Raw genomic sequence first — 26,265 nt, forward strand, 5'->3', positions numbered from 1 at the left:
GGGGCAAGGGCATGTAGCTTATTACAATTGCACTGTCTAGCAATCAAAGCTGTGGGAATGAGAGCCTTCTGCTCCATGAACCATCCCCTGGAGTTGAGTTCAAGTGATAATGGAGCTTTCCCCCCACCCCCCACATTCTAGGACAGAGGTGGGCAAACTATGGCCTGCGGGCCACATCCAGCCCACGGGACCGTCCTGCCCAGCCCCTGCGCTCCTGGCCCGGGGGGCTAGCCCCTCCCCTGCTGTTCCCCCTCCCCCGCAGCCTCAGCTCAGTGTGCCGCAGGCGCAAGGCTCTGGGCAGCGGGGCTGTGAGCTCCTGGGGTAGCGCAGCTGCAGAGCCTAGCCTGACCTGGTGCTCTGTGCTGTCTGGTGCCATGGCTGGCTCCAGCCGGGCAGCACGGCTGGCTGCCTGTCCTGGTGCAGCTACGCTGCCAGGCACCTGTGCTCCAGGCAGAGCAGTAAGGGGGCAGGGAACAGTGGAGGGGGATTGGATAGAGGGCAGAGGAGTGGTCAGGGGCCGGGCATGTGGATGGGGTGGGGGTGGTCAGAGGGCGGGGAACAGGGGGGTTGAATGGGGGCGGAGGTTCCGGGGGCAGTCAGGGAGAAGGGGTGGTTGGATGGGGCAGGGATCCCAGGGGGGCAGTCAGGAAGGAGGGGGGGGGGGATGGGGCAGCAGGGGGGCAGGGAGGGGGGGGGGGGCTGGGGGGGGGCGGGGGGGAGGGGGGGGGCAGAGGGGGGTGGGGCCCGGGCCATCACAGCCTCCCCTAACCGGCCCTCCATACAATTTCTGAAACCCGAGGCGGCCCTCAGGCCAAAAAGTTTGTCCACCTCTTTTCTAGGACATCTGGGAGAGGAGGATATGGAACTTGGTGAGGACGGCAGCTGGTTCATCACTGGGTGCAGTGGGACTCTAAGGTCTAGCTGCCTTTCCTGCACCTCAACCAGACACCTCAACATGTCTGTTTGCTCCCCCATAAGCCACAGCATCTCCTCTGGCGTGTTACGCTCTTGTTCCCTGCATGCTTTCCTGCCCTCTTGGCCGTGCATTCAGATGGGCCCTGTCAGTCTCGGAGGAACACATCAAATCACAGAACATATCTTCCCTTGTCTGCTTTTTTCGCCTTCTAATATGGGACAGCCTTTGTGGTGGTGTGGAGGAAGCACCCACAGACAAGGTTGCAACTGCAAGGAAACAAAAACCACAAGAGTAGCCAGTTGTTTACCTCGGATTAAACATTAAACACAATTGCATTTAATCCCTGTAATGTGATTACAAGTGTGCACTCACCAGAGGTGCCCTCCCCGCCTTCACGGTCCCCTAACAATAGGTCCTGGGAGGAGATTTGCTCCAGAGTTAGGAGAAGGTCCTGGCTGTTGGGGAGAATGGATTCTCCGCTTGCCTGCTGTGCATTTTCCTCATCATCATCAACAATGTCCTCCTCGTTGTTGCCTGTGGCCGCCTGAGGCCCCTGGGAGGTATCATAGAATCATAAAATATCAGGGTTGGAAGGGACCTCAGGAGGTCATCTAGTCCAACCCCCTGCTCAAAGCAGGACCAATTCCCAACTAAATCATCCCAGCCAGGGCTTCGTCAAGCCTGACCTTAAAAACCTTTAAGGAAGGAGCTTCCACCACCTCCCTAGGTAACCCATTCCAGTACTTCACCACCCTCCTAGTGAAAAAGTTTTTCCTAATATCCAACCTAAACCTCCCGCATTGCAACTTGTTCTGTCATCTGGTACCACTGAGAACAGTCTAGATCCATCCTCTTTGGAACCCCCTTTCAGGTAGTTGAAAGCAGCTATCAAATCCCCCCTCATTCTTGTCTTCTGAAGACTAAACAATCCCAGTTCCCTTAGCCTCTCCTCATAAATCATGTGGTCCAGCCCCCTAGTCATTTTTGTTGCCCTCCGCTGGACTATTTCCAATTTTTCCACATCCTTCTTGTAGTGTGGGGCCCAAAACTGGACACAGTACTCCAGATGAGGCCTCACCAATGTCGAATAGAGGGGAGTGATAACATCCCTTGATCTGCTGGCAATGCCCCTACTTATACAGCCCAAAATGCTGTTAGCCTTCTTGGCAACAAGGGCACACTGTTGACTCATATCCAGTTTCTCATCCACTGTAACCCCTAGGTCCTTTTCTACAGAACTCCTGCCTAGCCATTTGGTCCCTAGTCTGTAGCAGTGCATGGGATTCTTCCGTCCTAAGTGCAGGACTCTGCACTTGTCCTTGTTGAACCTCATCAGGTTTCTTTTGGCCCAATCCTCTAATTTGTCTAGGAGAGTGTTGGGGTATTGGTAGAGTCCCTGGCTAGAATCACATGTAGCTGCTCATGGAAGCAGCATGTCTGTGGCCTGGAACCAGAGCAACTGTTCTCCTCCCTTGTCTTCTGGTACGCTTGCCTGAGCTCCTTTATTTTCACGTGGCACTGCTGTGTGTCCCTGGTGTAGCCTTTGTCCCCCATGCCCTGTGCGATTTTGGCATAGATGTCAGTGTTTCTTCTGCTGGTTCGGAGCTCTGCCTGTGCATATTCTTCTCTCCACACAACAATCAGATCCAGTGTTTCCTGTAAGCTCCATGCTGGAGTGCGTTTGTAGTCCTGGGCTGGTATGGTCAGCTGTGCTGGTGAGCTCTCCACACTCATCAAACAGGAAATGAAATTCAAAAGTTCTCCGGGCTTTTCCTGTGCACCTGGATGAAGTGCAATGGAGTTGAAAGTGCTGTCCAGAGCAGTCACATTGGAACACTCTGGGATACCTCCTGGAGGCTAATCCCATCAGATTACACAGTGTTGTGTCTACACTACTCCTAATTCGACCAAGGAAGGTCAACTCTAGCACTTCTCCTCTCCCTGAGGTGGAGTACAGGCATTGATTTTACAAGCCCTTTGGGTTGGCGGAAAGGGCTCAGTAGTGTAGACACGCACATTATAAATTCAACCTAACGCGGCATATGTTGACCTAACGCTGTAGTGTAGACCAGTCTTAAAGTCGATCTTGTTTGCTTGCTTGAGCCAGACCCCTCCCGGAGGCAGGTCAGTGTCGCTGTAAGGAGCTCTGCTCTCTCTCTCTCCCTTCCCTCCAGCCTGGGATCACTCACTGGAGGAAAACAGTATTCCCCCTCCCCCCTCCAATCCCGTGGCCAAATCTCTCTGCCGTTTTGGGCTTCAACTCTGCGAGGATTCAGAGCAGGAGGAAATACGGAATTGCCGGGAGTCTGGGGATATCCTAAAGAGACAGGGGACCGGGGGCGTTACAATGGAAAGTGACGCAGAGGGGAGCCGAGAGGGAGAATGAAGTAAATTAACCAAGGGGGGAAGGGGAAAACCACTTCCTTTTTGCTCCATCTTCATTGTTCAAAGCGGCGCCTTCTGCGAATTCTGTATTTCCTGTCCCTGTGAAGCCGGAGCTGAACAGCCCCTGAGCACGGCCGCAGTGGGCAGTTGGCAAAGCGCAGCTCAGGTACGTGCCGAGGGGTCACTCGACGCGGCGGGTCGCGGCTCCCCTCAGTCCTGTGCGCGGGAGCGGGGCTGTCTATTGCAGAGCCCTGCGCGGCTCCCGGAGCTGGCGTGGGGCGGAGGCGGCTGTCTGGCCGCTGGCTTGGGAGGAACGCCACGAGCGGAGATCCCCCAGCTCCGCATCCCCTGCCTGGTGCTGCCCTGGGTCCGAGCTCCGCAGCAGAGGCGGCGGGACGGCCAGTTCCTCCAGGGGATGGCGAGCTGCCTTTGAAGGGACTCGGGAAGAATGGCGTTCAAGCGACTCCAGAAGCCTTAGGCGTGCGGTTCCCTGGGCCCCCGTTGCTGCTTGGAAGATGCATGGGGAATAGGGTGACCAGACAGCAAGTGTGAAAAATCGGGAAGAGTGTGCGGGGTAATAGGTTGAGAGGCTTACTGTCTTGGGCTGCGTAGACATACCTTTCATATTCTATGTGAGTGTCTGGTTTTGTCAACATCACAGTGAGCCTCAGCGCTTGCCTTGATGTTGCAATGTTTGCTGTGACCTCCCAGCATGGATCAATGCAGTGTCAGGCTGTGGTTTGCACGTAGACGTGGGCTGCAGAAAGAGCTGGAGTCCTTGACTTGCTCTGCCTTCCTCTTGCAAATCCCACTGACCTTTAACTAATGAAGCCTCCCAGGATGCTGTGAAGCAGGCCATTGTCCTTATCCCTCATGTACAAATTGGGAGGGAGGGAAAGTCTCTCGCTCAAGGTCCCCCAGTCTGTGGAAGCTGCCAATAGAATGTCTGCTCCCAGGCCTGTGTATGATGTCACCTGGTTTAGAAGTTATCATAGGTGCCACCTGACCATGCATCTAGACTGAGTGGGTGGGGAGGAACTGGGCCCACCCACAGGGCCGGCTTTAGGACCTGCAGGGCCCGATTCGAATACCCGGCAGCGGTCCGGGTCTTCGGCGGCACTTCGGCGGCGGGGGGTCCTTCACTCAGCTCTGGGTCTTCTGCGGCACTGAAGGACCCCACCACCGCCGAAGTACCGCCGAAGACCCGGAGTGGACCGCCGCCGGGTGAGTAAAAAAAAATTAAAAAATTAAAAAGGTGCCTAAGGCGTGGGGCCTGATTCCGGGGAATCAGGGGAATCGGCCTAAAGCCGGCCCTGCCCACCACTACTCCAGGTCCCAGCCCAGGGACCCTGTAGATCAAAGCCATCTGCTGTGTCCCTTAACTATAGGTATGTCTACACTACGAAATTAGGTCAAATTTATAGAAGTCGATTTTTTAGGAAGCGATTTTATACAGTCGATTGTGTGTGTCCCCACTAAGCGCATTAAGTCAGCAGAGTGCGTCCACAGTACCAAGGCTACCGTCGACCTTTGGAGCGTTGCATTGTGGGTAGCTATCCCACAGTTCCCGCAGTCTCCGCCACCCATTGGAATTCTGGGTTGAGCTCCCACTGCCTGATGGGGCAAAAACATTGTCGTGGGTGGTTTTGGGTACATGTCGTCAGTCGCCCCTCCCTTCGTGAGAGCAACGGCAGACAATCGTTTGTGCCTTTTTTCCACGCAGACGCCATGCCACGTCAGGGAGGAGTACAGAAATTAATTTTAAGACCCCTTAAAGTGAACAAAAATGGCTTTGTCGTGTGGACGGGTGCAGGGTTAAATCGATCTAATGCTGCTAAATTTGACCTAAACTTGTAGTGTACACCAGGGATATGTCACACAGCTTCTCTAATTCCCTGGGCCACTTCCCTGTGGCTCTGCATGTCTTCACCCTACCTTAGGGCCTTGTTCTAATGGAGTCCCAGCAACCAGCTCGGGGCTCCTTCTTGCTCTCCCCAGCTTCTGGCAGCGCAGCCCTGCCCTACCAGGGTTCTGTAGCTCCACCAGCCAGTCACACACCAGCCATACTCCTACACAGGGCCGGCTCCAGGCACCAGTTGAGCAAGCTCGTACTTGGGGCGGCAGATTCTAAGGGGCGGCTTCCCTCCAATCCTTTTTTTTTTTGCTTTTCTGGTGCGGCCCCCCCGCAGGGTTTTTTTTTTTTTTTTTTTGCACTTTGCCGCTCTGGCTGCCCCACGGGTTCTTTTTCTTTTTGGTTCGCCGCTCCGGCCGCCCTGTAGGGGGAAGCGCCCGGCTGCGAGCAGGCTGCGTGCTCCGTCTGCCCCAGCCAGTGCCAGGTCTGCAGCAAGCCCGGCAGGGCAGCCCGCGTCTTTCCCTGCCCACTGACCGGAGCGGCGCGGAGCCCTCCTGGCAGGCGGCGTGGCGGGAGGGGCCGCATGGCGAGCGCCCCACTGAAGGAAGCCCTGGCCACCCCCATTCTCTCTCTCCCCTCCTGCTCCCTCCCCCCTGCTAGTCAGGGCGCGCACTCCGGTGCCCGGGGGAGTCCCCCTGCACCCTGGCTCCGGCCACCCCGCACATTTTTGCTTCGCCGCTCCGGCCGCCCCGCAGGTTTTTTTGTTTTGTTTTTTTGCTTGGGACGGCAAAAAAGCCAGAGCCGGCCCTGCTCCTACAGCTCCAGCAAAAAACTCCCCCTGGCCCTGCAGTTCTTATACTAGGCTGCTGGACCCTGATTGGTTGTGTCCCACACAGCCACTCTAGGCAGCTTGGAGGACCCTCTCCACTTCTTTTTTTGGGGGCAGGGCGTGACAGGGCCATGCGGTCTCCAGCAGGGGACTTCAGAGGGTCTGGTATACCCTTTACAGGTGCTTTGAGGAAGACACTAATACTGGGGCTTGTGAGCCACTTAACTCATCAGGCTGATGGGTAACTAGGGGGTTGGAGTGGAGCTGTCTGTCTGTCTGGACACAAAGCTGGTCGAGGGGCTTCCCTGCACTGTCCCTTGCCAGTGTCCCATTCTTGCATTCTCTAAGAGAGATACAGGGAAGGGTGGGTTGTTGTGGTGTTCAGTGGAGAAGCTTTGTAGCAGATGCCTTTGGATGCAAAGAGCTCTTTAATGCCATTAAGTTCCACTGGGATTTTTTTCAAGCTCCTTCCTTACTATATATTTTTCTCTCTTTTCAAGGGGCAGAGTTGGGCAGTCCCTCATCCTACTGATCCCCTTTCCAGCAGATTTGTGTGGCATTTCCCCTTTATTCTGCAAACCTGGGGTGCCAGAAGAGCTGTGGGTCTCCTGTGAGTGCCTGGATTTAAAGTCTTTTATCACCATCCAATCATGGCAAGGAGACAGTGTTACTGAACAGAATTCCATCCATCCCTCGTAATGTGTGCACCCTGTTGGTTTGAACTGGAATAGAAATCCCAACATTTTAGGACTTGGGAGAGCTAATGGCCTCTGCCATGGGAGCCAGACACTTGGTGGCTACTGTGGTGCTTATGTGCATATTGCTCCATGAGGCATCTGCTCAAAACCTCATCAAGAACCCCAAGAACCAGAAGACAGAGCACTCGCTCCTGATAAATGAGATCAATGCGGACAACCCGGGGGAAGATACCTCTGAGTTTGTGGAGCTCTATCACACCAGCGGCCGAGAGGCCCCCTTGGATGACTACTACCTGGTCTTTTACAATGGCAACGGCAACCAGGCCTACAAAGTCCTGAACCTTCAGGGCAAAGTCACCAATAATCAAGGGTTCTTTCTTGTTGGGTCTTCCACGGTGAAACCCCAGCCCTCCGTGATCTTGCCTAAGAACACTATCCAGAATGGGCCTGATGCCATTGCCCTGTATTATGGGAAGAGGAACTACCAGGAGGGCATGAGGGTCACCAGCGACGGGCTGGTGGATGCCTTGGTCCATAAGTCTAGGAAGAGTGACAGAGCGGATATGTTGCTCAATGTGCTGACCCCCAACAGGGATGCTTTCCTGGAGGATCCCTCCTTCAGGACCACAGACGAGTCGATAGAAAGGTGCCACGGGAAGGGTTCTGAGTGGATCTTTCAAGTGGCCATGCCCACCCCAGGCAAGGATAACCACTGCATCCCCTCTTCCCAGCTGAATGCTTCTGCCGTGCTAATCAGTGAGGTTCACGCTGTGACCTCTCCTGGGGAGTCTGAATTCATTGAGCTTCAGGGACCTCCTTCCACTGTCCTGAGCGACTTGGTTCTGGTGCTGATCGAAGGACAGACCAAAAGGGTTTATTTCTTCATGGACGTTTATGGCAAAACCTCTCCTGAGGGGCTATTTCTCATTGGTCCTGCACAAGCCAGAACCCCAGGTAGGATTCCACTCTTCAGACTACTGTGAACATCTGAGAGTGGGGGTTATGGGTGCGAGGACAGCAGAGTCTTACTGTCCTCCTGTCATCACTCACCTTCCTCCTTCCTCACTCCCTCCCCCTTGGAGGCGGGCCCCAAATGTGAAAGACTTGGAGGGAGTTCATGATAGGGATTTGATCCCATTTTGGGGATTGTAGAAGGAAGTGTTGTTTGCTTTCTCCAGAGAAGCAGTGCTGGTGAGTGAACTAGGCTCTGCTCCCAGCTCTGTAGCTGGTGACCTTGGGCAAGTCACTTCACCGCTCTGTACTTCAGTTTCCCCATCTATAATACAGGGCTGATACCCTCTTCTTGAGAGATCCTCTAATGGCAACCATTGTGTAAGGGCTAAGCAGTACTTTCCCCACCCACATAAAAACCCCAATCCCCATAATATCAGTGTAGTTTTTTCTCTTTATGAACCAACTGTGAAGTTACCAGACTAGGCTCATGCTGACTGGCTGGGCTGGGATCTGAACTTCTCCTGGCTTCTGACATTTCCTCTGGAGAAATGGATGGGGAACAAATATGTTACTAAACTTGGCCATCTGAACAGAGGAATCTGGCTGGTGGAGACACTGACTCCACAGAACATCTTGTGTAACTCTGTGAGTCAGGATTGGTTAGTCATCTCTTACAAACACGGGACCCTTATTTATACTTCTTAAAACTGCAATATACATTTCAAGCAGTTCAGTTACATTAGATATGCAGAACTTTGGCTACTTTTTAAATAACAGGTTGATCACTTAGAGAGACACCAACGTGAAATCTAATCAGTCTAAAACAAATGAGCTAAAAGTAATTTCAGGTCCTTTGCCTGAATCATCCTTCCAAGTACTGTGGTTTTGTAGTCACGTTTTGGTGTCTCTGGCTCTGTGTGTGTTGGGAAGAAGGATGGTTTAGTGGTTAGGTTGCTGGCCTGGAATTCAATTCCCTGCTCTGCCACAGACTTCCTGTGTGACTTAGACAAGCCACTTACAGCTGAGACACTGTGCACAGAGAGAGTACTAGTGCTGACCTACCTCACAGGGAGGATGTGATGTGAGGATAAGCACCTTAAAGGATGTGAGATGCTAGATACCACAGTAGTTAAAGCCATATATGAACTTAGGTTTTGTTTCTCTCCCGTACGACTGAGAGAGACTCATACAAATGTGGAAACTGACTAAAAAGGAAACTAAAAGTGCTGCTAAATGCACAAAGTTAACTGAAAAAGATTAATGGAAATCTTTTTTTCCACAGTAACTTTGTCCTACTTGTAGCAACAGCAGGTAAAACATTTTCTGACCAAAGTTTTTTTTTTTTTTTTTTAAGTCAACCATGTCTCTTTAAAACGCTAGTCATCTATTTCCTCATGTTAAAATATGTTAAAATATCCTCACACCTTCTATGGGTCATCTCGATTATCACTTCAAAGATTTTTTTCTCTCTCCTGCTGATGATAGCTCATCTCAATTGATTGGCCTATTATAGTTGGTATGGCTACTCCCACCTTTTCATGTTCTCTGTATGTATAAATATCTTCTTTCTGTGTGTTCCATTCTATGCATCCAATGAAGTAGGCTGTAGCCCACGAAAGCTTATGCTCAAATAAATTTGTTAGTCTCTAAGGTGCCACAAGTACTCCTGTTCTTTTTGCGGATACAGACTAACACGGCTGCTACTCTGAAAACAGTCCATTCATGGTGTCCCGGTTTTCCTTCAGAAAGATAGTGTTTTAAATTTACACCAGAACTGTCTGTACTTTAATGGGGTTTGAGATCTATGAAAAAGCTAAGGGGATTCAGGCTAACTGGCAAGCTATACTATCTCTGGCTGTGATCTTCTCCTGTCTCAAGCTAAGCAGGAATAGCCTGATAGGATGGGAGATTCCCATGGAATATATTTAATGCTGCTAATTCAGCAAGAGGCTCTCAAGTTAGTATGAAACTAGTTCCCCAGGATAGCAGTAGGAGATGCCGTGCTGCCTGTGGAGATGCCATGTTTCAGGTGAGATGTTGAACTTTTGGCTCATATTTCTTTGGGGGGGGTTTTAGTTTGTATTTTTTGAGAGGGGGGCTAAGATTTTCAAAAGAGTAGTGATTTGGGGGTACCTACATTCTTGCCCTCCCCCCCCCACAAATGAGGCACCTTCAAAGGACCTGATTTTCGGAGACTGGGCACTTAGCACTTTCTGAAAATCATAGGAGGCCCACTAAAATGGAGGCACCCAAAATCTCTAGTCTCATTTGAAATCCTGGCCAGTGGCAACTGTAGAGATCTAGGCCCCAGTGCTTCCAAGGTACTGAGCAACAAATAGAATTGTGTACAGGCCAAATTCCAGCAGAGCAACTTACTAGGATGCCCAAGTTAGTAGCCAAAGCACAGGACTAGGAATTGGGTTGCAGCACTGTCACTGTCCCGCTGTGACTCTAGTCAATAACTTCAATCCCCCGTGCCTGTTCCCCAGCTGTAAATCAGGGACAGGACTTCCCTGCCTCGTAGAAGTACTGAGGTTTCATTCCTTAATGTTTCACACTTTGAGATTCTTGGGTTGAAAGTGCTATAGAAATACTATTAACATTCTACCTCCTGTAATTTCAATCAGCTAACAAATGAAATAAAATAGTGTCAGTGCCACAATAAGGATGAGGGGGAAAATAAGGAAATGCATCAAAATTAAGGTTGAACTTTCAACCTTAGTTCTGTCCCCTTGTATTTATGCCTCTAACATATAGTCACTTTATATCACACATTTATACTTAAATATGATAATAGAATACAAAATGGATTTTTTTAAACAGCTTTGTATATAGTGAATTACAGTATATTCAACTTTCAGGCTTAGCTTGTTTTGCAGATCTCATTGAGGAGTAAGCCAAGTTTGAATAAAAGCACGTCAGAACTTCTTGTTTCCAATTTTGTGCATGTCGGTTATCTGATCAGAACGCAGGGGTAGAGTTTTGTCTCCTTATGCAAGTAGAACTCATACAGCAGGACCAGCTCTGCTAAAACTCCCCCACAAAATCCACCTCTGGGCACAGTGATGGATGGGATATTTCAGCCCAAAAGAAAGCTCTTTGTAAAAGTTGGAAGTATAAATGACAGGAAAAGGTGGGGGTTAGAGTGAGAGCTAGAAATTGAAAGGAACTCTCCCTGTGCTACATGATGTGATCTGCTGCTCTGCTGACCATGAGCTCTGTTAATTCCCTGCTGAGTTGTTGCCAGTTTGTATGTTTTTAATTCACTGCATCTATTCCAATCTTTCTCGTTCCTCCCTGCGGTGCAGTTGACCTGCCATTCCCACCAAACTCCAGCAGCCCTCTCCTCAGCACTGGTCCCCAAGCCATCGCCCTGTACGTTGGAAACAGCAGCAGTTACACACTGGGGAAAGCAGCATGTGCTACCAACCTGTTGGATGCTTTAGTGTACACAAGCAATGGGAGTGCAGACCCAGAGCTCCTGGAGATCCTGACCCCTGGGAGACATGCCTATGAGAATAACAGGTGAGAAGGCAGCCCAGTAGGGAGGGGTTGATGGGGTCTGAAAGGACTTTTGCTTAATGGACTGTTTTTTGCTCTTCCAAAGCAATAAGCAGACCTTTGAGAGGGTCTTGGTCACCCGTGAGAGGTATGTAGGGGAGTCCCTGGTAGCAATTGGTTTACTGTATGGCATGAGCTTTCTCTGGTCAAGCCATGACCCATGTGTAACACAGCGGGAGACCTCTCCTGTATGCATGCCCCTTTTCTGTTCAGCCTGATGGTGGCCTCATCACACACCAGCCTTTATCCAGCTGCTTCACTTGCCAATTTCCCCTCCTTGAGCTCAAGTCTAGACTGGAACACACTGGCCCATCTCAACCCCCGAAAAAATCATTGGCTTCTTCCACCAATCTTATGACTGATATGATTGGATCCATCATCCACCCCATTTCCCACAATCCACTGCTCTCATTCAGAAAGAGACTCTCTAGAGGAATACCGCCAACTAAATGTGTGCATCTCGGTCAGTAAGCATCAATGTGGTTAACAAGTGAATGATGGGCACATCCTGGGCTCCGGAAAGGCTAGGGCAGCGAATGGTGGAATGGGCGAGGTGGGGCGTAAGCAGGGTGAGGAAATGGAATGGACAGGGTTGGGTGGACAGGTAGGTAGAAGACAATGGAAAAGCCTCTTGTCTGTGGTATTGACAGAGGAACTGGGATTGAAAGGGCACATCTAATTGACGCCCAGTGTCCTAGCTCCAAAGCTGGAGTAGAACTGTCTCTTTATCAGTGAGGAGGAGGATTCAAAGGAAGAAAGCTGGGACTCTTGTTGAGTCAACTGCATCAGAGCTAGTTGTGATTTAATCCTTGGATTGGGAAATTGGGCATTCCAGACACTTTCCTCCCTCCCACAGTCCTCTGCCATCCACACGGAGCAGAGTCTGCCTCTAGCCAGAAAGATGCCCTGCTCTCCAGGAGCGAAGCAGCTATACTCCATGCAGCCGTTTACACTCTGGGCTCCATCCTTAGTCCCTGGGATCTGAGCTGGGGGCTTTGGTCCATGTCTTAATTTTCACCTGCTTTGTTCCATTGTCTCCCACCCTGGCCAGCAACCGCATCCTGAGCTCGAAACTCAGAGATCCAGTGTAAGCATCTCCCTTATTAGGCCAGTTCACTCTGGCCTCAGGTGGCCACCTTTGTCGTCTGGAATTAAGGGAAAGCGTGAGAAAAACAAGGGACAATGCTTTGTTTAAGGGACATTTTAGGGAAACACCATTTCCCTTTACATGTCATTGATTTTTCTCCCCAGTGTACATTTCGACTGCCCTCAGGTATACAATGCAATTATCCTCAGCTTCAATGGAATGTTTCAAATGTCCTTATTGTCAATTTTAATACATTTCAATACTTCTTAACATAAGGGATGGGTAATCACTCTACTCTGGCCAGGCTGTACATCCACTGAAACCCTCCCCCTGGTGGACTCTGAGTAGAGCTGCATCACCTTTGGAGATGGGTGCATGGAATGGAGGAAATGGGTAGACAGTGGCATGCTGGAAGAGAAGGGGTGTGTTGAAGACACTATCCTCTTCTGTCTCGAGAGGTTCCAAAGAGCTCTTGAGTTTCTATCCAGAAGGCTAGGGGTGATAGAGGAAGGGAAGTCTCTCCCCCAGCTCTTTATTTTGGGTGGGGAAAGCAGATGTATATGGCATCAGCATCAGCTCCTGGTGCAGGCACCCTGCTATTGAGTCAGGAGCACCAACAGTCTAGGTTGCAGATCATATTTTCTTCTAATTTGTGTCTCTGCCTCTTTCAGCCACCAGCCAGGTAACATGTCCATGAGTCGGTGCAGCTGCTGCTCTGTGACCCGGGACCCCTCCATCTACGCCCTCAGCAGCCCCACGCCCGGACAGTTCAATGACTGCCCCAGCAGCCGCTTCAGCCAGCCCATCTCCCTCTGCCTCCATATAGCAGGTGGGTCCTAGATCCCTTCTCTACTCCCTGGATCTGAGATCCCCAGGGAGAACCTAAGAAATTGCCCTGAAGGGACATATAGGTGGACATTCTCCCTTTATAAGCTTCAAGGAACTTCAGCTTCTACTGTCCATACTGAGGGGCTCGGGTGTTACCAGAGCATCTGTAAAACCGTCAGCATGAAGATTAGTACAAGGCATTTGGCCTAAAAGAAAAATGGTCTCCAGTCTTGTACAGTGCAGCCTCATGATCACCGAGCTCTCTGTTTAGCTCTGCTTCTCCATTGTTCCAGCTTAGGGTACAGACAGGAGAAGGAGGGGAGAAGTGCTCCCCTCCCCCCAAAGAAAATGGGGGCCTTAAAAGGAATATTGTGGGGTCCCATGTTTATTTTCAAAGGTGATACTCACCCCTGTGTAGAGAGCTGGCACTAAGCCTGTGAGCCACTGAAATCCCACTGAAACCCTCTGGGCTTCACTGGTACATAAACCCACTCTGCACAAGGGTGGTTTTCATGCCCAATGACTTCCAGAGCCCAACTGCCCTGCTTGCAAGTCAAAAGAACCAGCTGTGTTCTTCCCAGGAATGAAGATTCCACCTGGAGAACTGAAGCTGATAACACCTTTTAGGAGGCTTGAGGCTTCTGTCTTCAGCTCTTATAGTTGAAGTGACTCTGCAGAGTTAATAACATTTAAGCACTTACAATGCTTATTGTGGGTAGCTTGCAAAGCTCTTTACAAAGGTAAAGTTTGGGGGCTGAGAGAAGGCAGCATCATCCCCATTTCACAGGTGGAGAAACTGAGGCCCAGAGAGTCATAGATTTTTAAAGTCAGAAAGGACCAGTATGATCCTCTAGACTGACCTCCTGAACAGCAACAGCCAGAGAACTTCACCCAATCCTTTCCCCATAACTTTTGAAATGCAGCCCCCACCTGGTCCCCCTCATGACAGGCAGGGACACTTGCCACTATGCTCACAAGGAAGACGCCACTAACAAGGAAGATATGCGGTGGGGAAGTGACTTATTTAAGGTTATGCAGGGAGTCAAGTGGAAGGCGGGGACTAGAATCAAGGTTTCCTAATGAGTTCCCTAGATCAGCCAACCTTCCTGAAACACATGAGAATACAACGGGTGCAGATGTGAGAAGAAAGATGACACCAGGTCTGTCACTCAAGTCCAGTGATTTGCGGGAAAACAGCTGTGTTTGGAACCAGGGAAGCCACACTGACTTTGGATTCAGTAGTCCACGCAGTGTATGTTTAACCCTGGAGGATGGCTAGTGGTGGCATCTAATTCTTTATGCCCCCATCCTTCAAGGAGATTTCTCACTCCCTTTCCTCCTAACAAACAAATTCCAGGCTGAACTTCCTGAGTCCCTATGTCCCTGGACTCCATGCAAATTGGAGCCCTATCTGGTCCTCTCGGGCTCTAACCAAGAGCAGGGCTGCAGCTGCTACATATGCACCAGCAGCAGGGATGCACTGGATGGTGATAACCTTGAACTTTGTGGCTCTTGTTGACCTTTTCAAGTCACTCCCAATCTCTTTGTTTCTCAGATTGCCAGCTGTGGCTCCTTGGGTCATATGAGATACAGACGGCTCTAGCCCAGGCCCTTGACAAGCTGTGCAATTGTGGAATGTCTGTTGCATACTTTAAAGGTGAGAGAGAGGTGTCTTAGATCCATATTGGCTAGGGCTCACTCTCTGCCAATGGGCTATACCTGGCTTCACTGATGGATTTCCACCTCCTATGATGAAACCTATTTTATTTTTGAGCATGGGTGAACTTGCTGCTTGTGGCAACGACTGGTGCTGGTTAGGGCCATGTATGGTCCAGACAGGTGCTGAGCATTAGTCCCATACATAGCTCTGCTAATGCATTTTAGTCCTGACCTGCAGCTGCCCCTGCTATTCCATCCCTGAGCCTTTACTGTCATTCAGATTTGTGTGGTGGAGGTTTCTAATGTAACCTGGCTAAACCCAGGACCCCAGTTAGATTTGCATCCAGTTCACTAGAGAGAGAAAGTCCCAATGCCTTGGCCTCCTTAATCACCCAGTATACAGATACTACAGTAGGGAGATGAACTCAGTCCTGTAATACAGGACCGTAATCACCAGAGACCTGGTTTTCTTTCTAAGGCTTCCTCTTTGATGTGCACTGGGGACCACGTTATGACTCTGCCCAAGTTAAACTGTGTGGCAGCAGAGGTACCACTGAACTTACCTCTTTGTAGTGAACATTTAGACCAGCCTGTTGTTGCAGTAGAACAGGACCATGGAGAGCTGAGCCAGCTGATATGATGCTGACCACAACTCCACCATCAGCATAGACAAGGAGAAGTTGCATTCAGCTTGTCATGGTTAGACCTTGCTGAGGGTACAAACCTGGCTGCTGTTGGGCAGCTGTTAGAGACTGAAATTCAAAGAAGGGGGTAGTGACAAAAGGGTGCAGACTATGTCTGGGTGATCCATGTGGGCTCGATCATAGAACACTCCTCCGGGCTGGTGGAAGGGCTGTGAAGCCCATTGGAAGCTTGCATCACTTCAAATTCTATGGCTAAATTCTACCACTGGGAGCCAGTCCTGGATGGGAGTGGGGTGGTGGTAGAAGATGTACTGGCAAGCTATGGGTCGCTTCCAGAGAAGGGGTGGCTGTGGTGAAGCTGATGCACCTCTCTGCTTTCCTCTTCAGATCCTGTCACAACATGCCGGGGCACAGAGCTTGTATTCACCATACTCCTGACTGCCAAGTCAGCTGAGCAGCTGAGCAGCCTGGTACAAGCCTTCACCAGCTTCCTGGAGAGTCCCAGGGCAGCAAATTTCAGCAGCTGGAATGCCACAGTGGAAAAGGCCTGTTCCAAAGATGCTAATGTCACGGCATCTCCTCCAGGTACCCGTCGTTATTCTGATCAGGGAAAAGCAGGCATCTGAAGTCAGACACACATCTCTAGCTCCTTCAGAGGGATTCCTTTCCATGCTAGTTGAGTGGGAAGTGTGTGACATTGCCCTAATTCTGCCCCTCTCCATCCAGTTACTACCTCCATTATACCTTGTTGCCTTGGCTTAACTGGCAAGCCCTGGTGCTGCTGGTTGATGGGGCTGGGTGTGGGCAGGGAATGCTGATGTCTCTTTGGGGTGTGCTGGAGCATTTCATGGAGGAGAATACGTGGCACTGCATTCTTTATCGGCCAAACCCAGAGGCCATGTGTGCCTTAGACATATTCACATCCACTTACTAACAAGTGAGGGAATTGCTGTTGGTGTCACTTGTACCACGAGGAGCCAGAGGAAGGATTTAGCGAGACTCCTGCAGTGCCTTGGTGCTTGAGTTACCCTAACTTGGAGTTGGTAGGCTAACATCTTGTACAAGGGGCAGTATACCTCACGGGTGGGTGAGTAGGGGAATCTAGGCTGCAGTAATGCAGGGACTGTCTTCTGTTCCTTGTTTGTACAGTGCCTAATGCAGTGGGGTCCTGAGCCCTGGGAGGGCTCCAGAGGGCTACCCCAACAGAAACACATAAGAGTCAGAGAGAAGGGATGTGCTGGTGATGATGATACCTAGCTCTTACATAGCACTGTCGTCATGTCAGCCTAGATTCTCTCTGTCCATAGATGGCCCTCTCAATTTGGCCCTGTGTCTTCAAAGCAAATTAGAGACACTACCTACCCTTGCCCAGTCCAGGTGCAGCGTTTGCAGGTACCTGTTGGTGTCTAATGGGATTTTGCATACATTGCTCTACTCTGTCTAGTTGCAGGAAGCAAAATGCAAGCCAAGTCTAGGGTGATGGTATTTTTTCACTCTTAAAGGTGCCTCATCAGAAGGGACCAGAGAACCACCTTCCCATGCAGCCGAGCTGCTCATCAACGAGGTGAATCCGGACAATCCGGGAGGCCAGGAGGATATGGAGTACATCGAGCTGCTCTACACTGGGCAGACACGTTTTGACCTCCGTGGTTATTGGCTGGTCCTTTATAATGGCAAAAACAACCAGGCCTACAGGGTGGTGAACCTGACGGGCTACTGTACTAATGAGCAGGGCTACTTCCTGGTGGGGAGTGCGTGGGTGACCCCAAGTCCTGTGATTGTTCTGCCTCCGAACACCATTCAGAATGGGGGGGATGCCGTGGCCCTCTACCACAGTACCACGTTCACCTACAGCATGGGCATGGCTGTGACAGAGGCAGGGCTGGTGGACGCAGTGGTCTACAAGTCCCGGGCATCTGACAGGGCAGATAAGCTGCTCAAAGTACTGACCCCAGGGCAGAATATCGTGTATGAAGATGACTCCCACAGCAGCCAGGATGAATCTCTGAGCCGGTGTAACAGCCAGAGCCCCAGAGTCCACAGCAGCTTCCAGGTAGGAGACAGGAGCTGTTTGGTCTTCACTGGGTGGGTCTTAGCTGTGCAAGCTGACATATGGCTGGCTCTTCATAGACACTTGTGCCTCTTATTTGTGCCCTCTGAGTTAGACTCTCTCTCATTCACACTCCTATTCCCTCTGCTAACCATGTGATGGCTCCACACTACACCTTATCCAAACAAAGGGTTTCAGACTAAGCAGCTAAATTACTGCCAAAAGCTGAGAGGTTGCCAATAAACAAGCACAGATTCAGCCTCCATGTGCTGAGGATCTTAATGAGTAAAGGTGATTCCTCGGCAGACCATAAATGAGAAGGAAACTTGGATTCTAAAGTTCTGACCCTGAGAAATCCTGGACTACCTCTCTGAACTAGGTCCCAAATGCACAAGGCATCTTCTCCTCCTGAAAAATCCGACACCAAGTCACCTTTAATGCTCCAGCCTCTCTGGTGCATAATGTCCAAAGTGCAGTACAAAATTTATCATCCATGGTACCCAACTTCCTTTCACTTGAAGGAAACATTTAAAGGGATACAGTCAACTGGAATTGGTTGAATTTGGTGCCTTTCTTTTTAATCCCTCTTAATTTTAAAATGTCTAGTTTCTGACAGAGACCCCTTTAAGCAGCACACACAAGTTTTTATCAGATTCCTTTGATAAAGCTTTGTAAGGATTTTCTTTTCCCTTGCTGATGTTTACAAGGGTCTTTCCAGCAGAGGACTGGGCAGGCCCAAAAGTCACACATGTTCTTGAAGCAAGTAGAATGTTCACAGCAGCTCCAAAGAATCTCGCTAGCCAAAAGCACAAGGTCCTGGGACGCTGCCACCTGTAGTTATTGAGGGATTTGTGGAGAGACATCGGAGCCTCTTATTCCAAGCAGACTCAGTACAAAGGGAGGGGACTATGTGGCATGGAGAGGAGATATGAGTGAAATCAAGTATCAGAGGGGTAGCCATGTTAGTCTGAATCTGTAAAAAGCAACAGAGGGTCCTGTGGCACCTTTAAGACTAACAGAAGTATTGGGAGCATAAGCTTTCGTGGGTAAGAACCTCACTTCTTCAGATGCAAGTGAAGAAGTGAGGTTCTTACCCTCGAAAGCTTATGCTCCCAATACTTCTGTTAGTCTTAAAGGTGCCACAGGACCCTCTGTTGCTTTTTACAGATTCAGACTAACATGGCTACCCCTCTGATACTTGATTTCACTCATATCTCCTCTCCATGCCACATAGTCCCCTCCCTTTGTACTGAGTCTGCTTGGAATAAGAGGCTCCGATGTCTCTCCACAAATCCCTCAATAACTACAGGTGGCAGCGTCCCAGGACCTTGTGCTTTTGGCTAGCGAGATTCTTTGGAGCTGCTGTGAACATTCTACTTGCTTCAAGAACATGTGTGACTTTTGGGCCTGCCCAGTCCTCTGCTGGAAAGACCCTTGTAAACATCNACCTCACTTCTTCACTTGCATCTGAAGAAGTGAGGTTCTTACCCACGAAAGCTTATGCTCCCAATACTTCTGTTAGTCTTAAAGGTGCCACAGGACCCTCTGTTGCTTTTTATGAGTGAAATTGTATCCTCCGATGGTTGGGAAAGGAAATGATACTGTGGAAGGAAACTTATCCAAAGGACAGGTGCAGACCCAGCAGTGCAATTGGGGGAAAGACAATGGGGTATCTGATAGTGGTTGTGAGAGATCTCAAATGGGGGTACCCGAAAAAAAATTGTGGGGAGGAGCTGCTGCCATCAAGCTTGAAAGTAAAACCATCCATATCTTGAGCATAGGACATGCCTGTGCTGCAGGATCCCGTTTCAGGTGGGGAGTCAGATTGCAGTTGTGTGGGACTGGAGAAATCCAATGCTGTGAAAAGAGGTGCCGCCACCTAAAGAAAAGAGAATAGAAAGGATCCCTCCTGCCCTCAAAGCCTGGTGTCTCTGTCTCTGCAAGGTGACTACGATAACACCATTCGGGGAGAATGCCTGCGCCAACTCCTCAGCACCATCTCCCACCGTCCCCTCCCTCCTAATCAACGAGCTGAGCCTGGCCAACAGCACTGCCCCCTACCAGTTCATTGAGCTGAAGGGCAAACCTGGAGCCACCCTGGGAGGATATACCCTGGTGTTCTTCTCTGGGCAGGATGGCAAAGCATATGCCAGCATCCCACTACAGGGCACGTTCGGGGCCACGGGCCTGTTTGTGATTGCACCATCAGGACCGCCCAGGCCTGGTAAGGCTGACAATAGAGTACTGCATACAGGTGCTTCCTTCACTCCCACACTGAGTCTAGAGTTGGGTTTTCTTTGGTGGGTGAAGTCCAGAAGGTAGCTTTTGGGAGGCAGATGGCTGGAGACTGAGTGGCTTCAGCATTGGGGGGATGGGTAATGGGCTATGAAGCCTTTGATCTGCAGGATGCTGGTTCCAGTATTGCCCATGTCAATAGTGTTTATATGTCAGATGTTTGGTAGCCTATGCAAAACGGACTGATGTTTTCAGTCAAGCTCCTCATGGACAAGTGGTAATCACCCCACTGAGCAGTCTACCTCAGGGCTGAATGGGTTCTGGAGACAGAATTCTCCTCTTGCTCCTCAGGGGCTGCTGGGAGGAAGCTTGTCTTGATGCTACACCTGTTCTGTGGAGAAACGGAAGGCTTCAGTCTCCAGGACAGCCAATAATCCTTTGATCAGCATTACACTCACATAGATAGACTTGTATATTAAACTATATGAGCCAACACCCTGCAGTGCTGCTGCCCCCATCCTGGCATTTGGAATAGGTGGTGGTTGATGTTTGCATGTCATATGCATTAATCTTGTCATTTACTTGCCTTAAATTCCTGCTGTACTGTGTAAAGAGCCTACTGCTTCTCAGGCCTGGTCTACACTACGAGTTTAGTTCAAATTTAGCAGCGTTAAATCAAATTAACCCTGCACCCATCCACACAACGAAGCCATTTACTTCGACATAAAGAACTCTTAAAATCGATTTCTGTACTCCTCCCCGATGAGGGGAGTAGCGCCAAAATCGACGTTGCCATTTCGAATTAGGGTTAGCGTGGCCTCAATTTGACAGTATTGGCCTCCGGGAGCTATCCCGCAGTGCACCATTGTGACCGCTCTGGACAGCAATCTGAGCTTGGATGCACTGGCCAGGTAGACAGGAAAAGCCCCGCGAACTTTTGAATTTCATTTCCTGTTTGCCCAGCATGGAGCACTGATCAGCACAGGTGACCATGCAGAGCTCATCAGCACAGTCAGAATCAAAAAAGAGCTCCAGCATGGACCGTACAGGAGATACTGAATCTGATCTCTGTATGGGGAGATGAATCTGTTCTATCAGAACTCGGTTCCAAAAGACGAAATGCCAAAACATTTGAAAAAATCTCCAAGGCCATGATGGACAGAGGCCACAACAGGGACTCAACACAGTGCTGCGTGAAACTTAAGGAGCTGAGACAAGCATACCAGAAAGCCAAAGAATCAAATGGACGCTCACGGAAGGAGGGGTGACTGACGACTGTAGCTATCCCACAGTTCCTGCACTCTCTGAAAACCATTTGAATTCTGGGTTGAGCTCCCAATGCCTGAAGGGTCAAAAACATTGTCGCAGGTGGTTCAGGGTATATGTCGTCAGCCCCCTTCCCCCCCCCCCCCCCGCCCGGGAAAGCAAAGGGGAAAAAATCGTTTCTCGCCTTTTTTCACTGTCACCGTATGTCTACTGGATGCTGCTGGCAGACGCGGTGCTGCAGCGCTACACAGCAGCATCCCCTTGCCTTGCCTTGCGGATGGCAGACAGTGCAGTATGACTGGTAACCGTCATTGTCATCCCGTGGGTGCTCCTGGCTGGCCTTGGTTAGGTCAGTCGGGGGCGCCTGGACAAAAAAGGGAATGACTCCAGGTCATTCTCTTCTTTAAGTTTTGTGTAATGGAGATTCAATCCTGCCTGGAATATCATACCAGCTGGAGGCTTCTGCCTCAGGCTGCTCTCCCCGTCGGCAGCACTGCGCGGTCGCACCTACCCGAGCCTACCCCTTGCTCCCAGGGCTCACAATCAGATACTTAGACCTCTACATTTTGCTGCAAATAAAAAAATAAAGCTGCCGTTTAGAACTGTCCCCCAACATACATATCCTGGGACATTTTGTATTTTACCAGTGTCAACCAAAGGCCCACACACAAATGGAGATTCAGTCCTGCCTGTGCGTCTATCCTAGTGCTTATCACAGATTCCCATTTTCAGCTATAGGCTGAGCAAGTGCAGAATGATGGTTCACTCGACTTCGCTGTAAGCCAACCACCCTCCCCTCCCCCCTTTGATCTCTGCTTGCAGAGGCAATAAAGTCAGTGTTGTTTCAAATTCATGCATTCTTTATTACTTCATCACACAAATGGGGAGATAACTGCCAAGGTAGCCCGGGAGGGGTTAGGGAGGAGGGAAGCAATGAGTGGGATTGTTGTAGGGGCACCCCCTAGAATAGCATGCAGCTCATCATTTCTGCAGGATGTTTGGGGCTCTGACCCGGCGCGGCCGTTTGCCTCTCTGGTGCTTTAGTAGGCTTGCCTGATATTCTAGGCAGGACTGACTCTCCATTAGACAAAACTTAAAGAAAAGAATGACCTGGTGAGTCATTCCCATTTTTGTCTAGGCACCCCTGACCGACCTCACCAAGGCCAGCCAAGAGACCCATGACAGCAGCAGACGGTACAGTATGACTGGTAACCATCTTTGCCAACTTGCAAAGGCAAGGGGATGCTGCTGTGTAGCGCTGCAGTACCGGGTCTGTCAGCAGCATCCAATAGACATACAGTGACAGTGAAAAAAGGCTGAATGGGCTCCATGGTTGTCGTGCTATGGCGTCTGCCTGGGCAATCCAGGGAAAAGGGCGCAAAATGATTGTCTGCTGTTGCTTTCACGGAGGGAGGCTTGACTGATGACATTTACCCATAACCACCCGCGACAAATTTTTGGCCCCATCAGGCATTGGGATCTCAACCCAGAATTCCAATGGGTGGGGGAGACTGCGGGAACTATGGGATAGCTATTGATAGCTACCCACAGTGCAATGCTCCAGAAATCAACGCTAGCCTCGGTACATGGACGCACACCGCCAAATTAATGTGCTTAGTGTGGCCGCATGCACTCGACTTTATACAATCGGTTGCCAAAAATCGAATTCTGTAAATTCGGAGTAATCCTGTAGTGTAGACATACCCTCAGAGATACCCTGAGCTGCTGGGCAGTCTGTGCTACCAGCAGTCAGTGGCTTCATTACAGCTTCAACCAACTTTTAATCACCCCAGTTTCAATTTCTGTTCTTGAGGTTGTGGTGTATTGAAAACAGTGTTAAAACTGTAAAAGCTGATACTTTAAATTTCAAGGGTTTTTCTGGGTCCTGCTTGCTGGCTAGGAGGCTCTGTACAGAAGCGTGCAAGCTGGATCTAGCAGCCGGCAATTTGCAGACAGCCTATAGTAAAGTGGGATGAGTTGTGCCTCTCTTCAGGAAGCAGCCTGCTTTGTCACTCTACATTTTGGATCTGTTGTAACCTCCCAGCAAGAGTATTAATGGTTTTATCTGACTTCTCTGTGTATATGCCATGAGACATAACAGAAGGCATCAATGAAATCTGCTTCTCATTGCTCTTGGCTTGTCACTTTGCCCTGCCTACTGTGTCTGGTTGCTCACCAACTTATCCCCCACTGTTTTCAGATCAGCAATTGCCGTTTGTCAAGAATGCCCCATCTGTTAGACGTGGCTCCAGCGCTGTGGCAGTGTACAACAGCCGTCAAGCAAGAATTCCTGTTGACATGATGGTGACTCTAGAGAACCTGGTGGATGCTCTGGTGTACACATGGGAATCTAGCACAGGCAGAGGACAGCTGAACCACCTCGGTCCATCGCACTTTGTGCCCTGTGCGGAAGAGAGGTGAGGTATCTTCTGGCTCCAAACATGTTATGAGCCTTCCATTTTAAAAGTCTCCAGGTTTTCTGTGCCTGGAGGCCCCAGCTGGCAGAAGATGGAGCTGCAAGGGCCTTGAGCATTCTACCTTATTACCCTCCAAATAGGAATGTGATGAGAATTGTAGAACTGAACTGGATGATGCACTGGAGAATGTAGTATATGGAACAATAATGCTCTACCAGGTGTGACCTGATGTCTTTTCTCCCTTAGAATACAAAAACTTGATGAGAATGAAATCTTACATCTACTGATTCAAAGCAGAATGAAGTCATAAATCTTGACCATCCTCAAACTGCACTTATGACATAACAAATAATAATGGAAAGCAAACTTAAAGAAATTAAAGTAAAGTAAAATGATTCTCAAACATCAATCCCTGATGAACAAGTTCTCTAAAACTTAACAGAAAAGAAACCAATAGAATTCTTTAGTGATTAAGTAAAATATTCTATATTTAAGAGTAATTTTGAAAGAATCCCATCTCTGCTATAGAATTCTATAGGCTGGATTTAGATTTTTATACACAAGTATCTTATTCTTGGTTTTAAAATGTTGTAGGTATTTTTATAAGGAATATTTGTTGCATTATATGAAAGAACACAAACCATTGTAAAACTCAGAAAATAATTATCAGCTTTGGCTCTTTCCAAACCCATTGGAGTAGTTCTTAAATTTCAGCCAAAAGTGGGTAAACTCCCACTTCTTGTTCATTGAAATGCTTTGCTGCTTATATATTTGTCAAGGAAAAAGGAGATGCTTTAGAAAAGTGGCACTGAAGTCCTCTGCCTCCTGAAGGGTGTGTTTGAGCCACTGGCCATAAGCCTGCCAGGACTTTTTGAGGCAATTGTTTGTAACTTAGTTATCTGGTTGTCTTCCTGACAATACAATGTGGCTTGCACTGCTTCTCCTTGTGGTAGAAAAATATTGTCTTTTTCATCATGGGGAGAATAGAAGCACAGTGTTGCCAAGTCTTGCAGTTTTGTTATGAGTCTCTGAGTGGGGGTGAGCATGAATATGAGGGTGTGTAAAAGTTTCTAGTCCTGGGTGGGTGTAGAGAAACACTTGACCACTAAAGGCTCAGAAAACACTCCAGAAGGCAAATAATCACTCCAAAATGAAGGTGTTTTTTGAACAATCTCATTATTTTTGAACACTGGAGGTTGGCAATATTGGGGTTGTTACCTCACTTCCAACCAGAATCAAGCTATCCAAAGTCAAATAGCCTTCCCTATGGCCAGAGACTCTCAAATATTCTGTTCCCCATCAGGGTCAAGGCAATTGGTTAATCCTGTCTCTGGGACACCTGCAAAAACTGATTAAAACACCTTCTACAAACATGCCTGTCCTAGCAAGCCATCCGCCATCTTGGATGAGCCTCCCCCATTGGCAGAAGCTGGGATTTTGAAGGGGAGGCCGTGGCTTGAGTGTCTTGAAGAAGCCCTTGAAATGCTGTATTAGTGAGATCTGACTCATTTCTCTTGGGGACAGGCCAGTGTCTCTGAGCCGCTGCTCCTGCTGTGATGTGAGTGCTGCGCTGGTGTATGCCATCTCGGACCCTACACCTGGCTTGGAGAACAGCTGCCCCCTGAAGTCATTTGCTGTGGATCTTGATATGTGCCTGCTGACACCCAGTAAGAGGCGCTATCATCTCATGTGGTGTGGGGTTGGGGAGAGGCCTGGACTGATTTGAGGGAAATATTTTTGCTGAGTGTCCCTCCTGATATGGACCAGACAGTGTGGAGAATGAATGCATTAGTTCACCGTGTCAGCGTGGACTATGCTGCACTCAGAGGCGAGCGGGGGTGTGTGCTGGTGATGGGGCCCCATGCCATTCGACCATTGGGAGTGTCAGTCCTGTCACTGGTGGGGTGGTGTTGACAGGCAGGGCAAGGTATTTAATTCCAGGCACCTCTCTGATCAGCCCTCTGTGGAAAGGCCATTCACTTTTCAGCAATGACAGGAAATCCCACCTCACGTCTCTCTGATGATAACTGGGGCATAGTCCGGGGGACCAAAAGCAAACCACCCTGTCCCAGCCCAGCAGGTCTAACTGTTGCAACAGGAACAAAGTGTTTGACATAACCGTAACCCCTCAGGTTGGTGACAGCACATAGGAGAGTGTCCTACAGCCCTGCTGCAAGAGACTTGTCAGGAGCTGGGCTATGTTCAGTGGGTTTCCATGTCTTTGGCTCATTGCAGTGCCTTGCACCCTGCCAAAGAATCCATTATTTGAGCAGAGTCTTAGCCAGATCCTGCTTGAGGAATGGGTGGAACTGCTTCCCCGTGGTTGTTGTCAGACAGCTGCCTCAATCCATCAGCCAGCTGAGGAGCATGGCTTTCCCCTTCCCCTATCTCGTGCAGTATTCCCAGGCTAGGAAGCTTGGGACTGGAGTTCTGATCCCCTTGCCTGGTCTTGTTTCATTGCCACTAACACCTAGGTTACCATGGGGTAGGGAGCATTCGGTAAAGCTGGCATACAAGTCTATGGAAAACCAGAAAAGAGGCCCACATACAAGCAGAAATATCAGATATTTCTATAAATTAGAAACCTCCTAGGGGAAAGGGAGTGAAGCTCCTTATGAATTTTGGCATGAGCCCAGCCATTGGTGGTGACACGTGACTGTAGAAAATCCAACTCTCGTCTCAGTCCCTGAATTCAGTGGATCCATAAACGCCATGGACAAACTCAGGCCAATACGAGGAGAGTGGAATCCCCTCACAACTGCTCTGTCATTTTGTCCTCTTCACCCTCTAACTATAGCTAGTTCCAGGACCTCCCATCCAAGTAGTAATCAGCCCCAACCCTGCCTAACTTCTGAGATCAGACAAGACTGGATGCTTTCAGGGT

The 26,265-nt window shown here is 49.6% G+C and overlaps 1 protein-coding gene across 3 annotated transcripts in view; it reads left to right on the forward strand.

Annotated features, from left to right (window-relative positions):
• Positions 1-3,390: 3,390 nt before the first annotated feature.
• The window catches only part of LOC117883678, a 30,067-nt gene continuing 7,192 nt past the window's right edge, over positions 3,391-26,265 (forward strand). For 2 of the 3 annotated variants that reach the window (XM_034783263.1, XM_034783265.1), the window contains exons 1-10: positions 3,391-3,467; positions 6,483-7,634; positions 10,943-11,159; positions 12,954-13,111; positions 14,666-14,767; positions 15,801-15,998; positions 16,916-17,466; positions 19,408-19,687; positions 23,165-23,381; positions 24,906-25,048. In XM_034783263.1, coding sequence (XP_034639154.1) covers positions 6,746-7,634; positions 10,943-11,159; positions 12,954-13,111; positions 14,666-14,767; positions 15,801-15,998; positions 16,916-17,466; positions 19,408-19,687; positions 23,165-23,381; positions 24,906-25,048 — 2,755 coding nt within the window. In that variant the 5' untranslated portion in view covers positions 3,391-3,467; positions 6,483-6,745. The remainder of the gene's footprint in view (positions 3,468-6,482; positions 7,635-10,942; positions 11,160-12,953; positions 13,112-14,665; positions 14,768-15,800; positions 15,999-16,915; positions 17,467-19,407; positions 19,688-23,164; positions 23,382-24,905; positions 25,049-26,265) is intronic. The other variant, XM_034783264.1, reaches the window with a different exon arrangement.

This window comes from Trachemys scripta, chromosome 10, assembly GCF_013100865.1.
Source record: "Trachemys scripta elegans isolate TJP31775 chromosome 10, CAS_Tse_1.0, whole genome shotgun sequence".
Lineage (NCBI taxonomy): Eukaryota > Metazoa > Chordata > Testudines > Emydidae > Trachemys > Trachemys scripta.